The sequence below is a fragment of the Nicotiana sylvestris genome, chromosome 6 (assembly GCF_000393655.2).
Source record: "Nicotiana sylvestris chromosome 6, ASM39365v2, whole genome shotgun sequence".
NCBI classification, from domain to species: Eukaryota; Viridiplantae; Streptophyta; class Magnoliopsida; order Solanales; family Solanaceae; genus Nicotiana; species Nicotiana sylvestris.
This window is the reverse complement of record NC_091062.1, coordinates 192,526,830-192,529,805: the sequence shown is the minus strand read 5'-3', so window position 1 is coordinate 192,529,805 and position 2,976 is coordinate 192,526,830. Positions and strand designations below refer to the sequence as shown.

Genomic DNA, 2,976 nt, shown 5'->3' with positions numbered 1-2,976 from the left:
CGCGAGCAAGCATCGAGGGTAAAACCTCCCATGGATGAAATAGAAATGGTCACTACTTTCCTCCAAGCTCAAGAATCAGATTACTTCCAAAACATGATGTCGGCCATGGGGAAACCTTTCGCAGAAGCAATTAAGATCGGAGAAATGGTAGAAAATGGGCTAAAAACGGGTCGAATTCTAAGCCAATCTGCTATCAGAGCTACCTCCCAAGCCATTCAGGGTGGGTCTGGAGGAGTAGCAAAGGGAAAGAAAAGGGAAGAAACATTCATGGCAGCATAGGGTACAAGGAGAAACTATACTCCCGGACCCCTTTTCTCAGAGAGGACCCCGCAACACTATTACCCTCACCAAGATTTGACCTATACTCCTCAGCCATACTCGGTCATGAATACTCAGCCTTATGTCCGGCCACCGCAACAAGCCAATCGGAGCCAAGCTCCACCTCCCAGAAATCAGCCTCCTTACCGAAACCACTATAATCCACAACTACCCCAAAATAATTTCCGTCCTCAAGAACCACCCAGAAGACAAATTTTCACACCCATTGGTGAACCGTATTCTACCCTATTCCCAAAACTAGTCCAGATGGATTTCTTGCAACCAGTCCCTCAAACAAGGCACAATCCAGCATCACCTGCTTACAAAGCCGGCGTCAGGTGTGCTTATCATTCGGGAGCAGAAGGTCATGATACCAATGATTGTTGGACTTTAAGAAGGGTGGTAGAGAACTTAATAGAACAGGGAAAGATAGTATTAAGGGACGATGAGGTCCCAAATGTGACCAACAATCCGTTTCCCGCTCACAATAATGGGGCGTTAACTGGGATGATCTGTGAGGACAAGGAGTTCGATCCTGCCCTAAAAGCTATAATCGCCATTGTCGATGCAGAGAGAAAGCCTAAAGCAGCCCCGAAGCAAGAAAAAGGGGAAAAGAAGACTAATACTGTCAAGGCTGAGCTCGAAAAGAAGGTTGAGACAAAGACGGAGATGATGTTGCCTTCGAAGAATGAAGTTCTCTACATTCCACGAGGTCAATCAGGGAAGCCACAGATTTTCGAAATGAAAAGGGGAATACCGATGTACGTGACGAAAGGGGCCTATGTGGTTTGGGGGACGATTAAACCACCTCGGCTGAATGAGCTAGTGGTTATCGGACGCGTACCACAGAAGCCAATGACGGACCCGTCTACGGTACCGTGGAATTATCAACAAACATTGGTTACATACAAAGGCAAAGAAATCACGGGGGAACTGCTAGAAAATACTTCTGCTGGAAAATATTCAGACACTCAAGAAGTGAACAATGCCACATGGAAGCACTTCCCACCCAAGAAGCCTGTAAGCGCTGAAGAAGCAGAGGTTTTCTTCCAGAAGATGAATATGCCTGACTATGAACTGGTGGATCAGTTGCGCAAGTACCCTGAACAAGTGTCCATGCTATCTTTGCTAATGAGGTCCGCCGAACATCAGAAGATCCTGCTCAAAACCTTGAACGAAGCATATGTATCGGCTGAGACTTCAGTTGAACAACTTGAAAGAATGACGGAAAGGTTCTTTGCGGTTAATCAAGTTTCTTTTAGCAAGAACAATTTACCTCCGGAGGGAGCAGCTCATAACAAGGCTTTACGTCTGACAGTCAAGTGTGAAGACTAATACGCCAAGCGAGTAATGTTAGATGGGGGTTCAGGTGTCGACATTTGTCCGCTCTATATGCTGCAAAGAATGGAAATCGGGTCCGGAAGGATTCGCCCCAATAATGTCTGGGTAAGAGCTTTTGATGGCATCAAGAGGTACACCCTCGGGGAAATAGACCTGGTATTGACTATAGGACCGGTGGAGTTCGAAGTAACTTTCCAGGTACTGGATATGGACACATCTTACAACTTTCTCCTCAGAAGGCCTTGGATTCATGCTGCAGGGGCTGTACCCTCCACTCTCCACCAAATAGTGAAGTTTGAATATGAAGATCGGGAAATTGTGGTCCACGGAGAAGACGAACAATCTATTTATCGGGACCCATCCATCCCATATCTTGAAGCAAGGGAAGGGAGTGAGCACACAATTTATCAGGCTTTTGAAGTTGTGCTAGCAGAACAATATAAAGAAGGGAGCCCTGGTCCCCAACCTTTCTTGTCCAACGCTTCAATCATGGTTGCTAAAGAAATGATCCGACAGGGATTCAAACAAGGAAAAGGGCTTGGAACATCACTGTAAGGAATAACTGAACCTATCGCCTTGCCTTCCACTAAGAAACTCTTTGGGATAGGCTTCCAACCTACTCCAAAAGATGAAGATTGGGCAAAGAAGAGAAAAAATGAGGGATGGAAGTTTCCTTGACCATTGCCACATTTGTACGAAACTTTCAGACCAAAGTACATTGAAGAAGAAGATGGCGAGGCCTTTACGACCGAAGAGATTGAAGAAATATATGGGGCAGTGAGAGAAATGCTTTACGAAACTCACATGGTTCAGCTGGGAGAAGGCACAAGAACCGCTGAGGTACTATACATGGGGCCAAATGCTAAGCTTCAAAATTGGGAGGCCACACCGTTCCCAGTTAGGCAGGAGTCCGGGTAGACCTGTCCCGCCACCTTTCCTGCATCACAAGTTATCCCAGGGTGTAACTCGGATGTTTTTTCTTTAGTTTCCTGTTTTAACTTCCTGAATTATAAACCCTGTTATCTTCCCAATTCCAAGGAATAAAATCAGTATTTCATCATTTTTTCCTTTATTCTTTCTGATTTTTGCTATTTTTCTTTTGTCTTTTCCTTTCAGTTATAATAATGCGGCTTTAAATAATATGACATGCTTGCGGACTTCACGCCCAGATCCAAACGAGTTGTTTAATTGTGAAATAATGAACCAAGAACCGAAATATGACGAAGAAGAGGCTTTTAGGGAAATAAATCGAGAACTAGAACACTTTGAGAATAAACCTAAGCCGAATCTGAATGACACCCGGTTAACTTGGGAACT

At 44.8% G+C, this 2,976-nt stretch overlaps 1 protein-coding gene across 1 annotated transcript; it reads left to right on the top strand.

The window, feature by feature from the left end:
- The first annotated feature begins 384 nt into the window (after nt 1-384).
- Nucleotides 385-1,653, top strand: LOC138871867 (uncharacterized). Its single transcript, XM_070149778.1, has one exon. It carries the CDS (start codon nt 385-387, stop codon nt 1,651-1,653), a length of 1,269 nt encoding a protein of 422 aa, XP_070005879.1.
- The last annotated feature ends 1,323 nt before the right edge of the window (nt 1,654-2,976 follow it).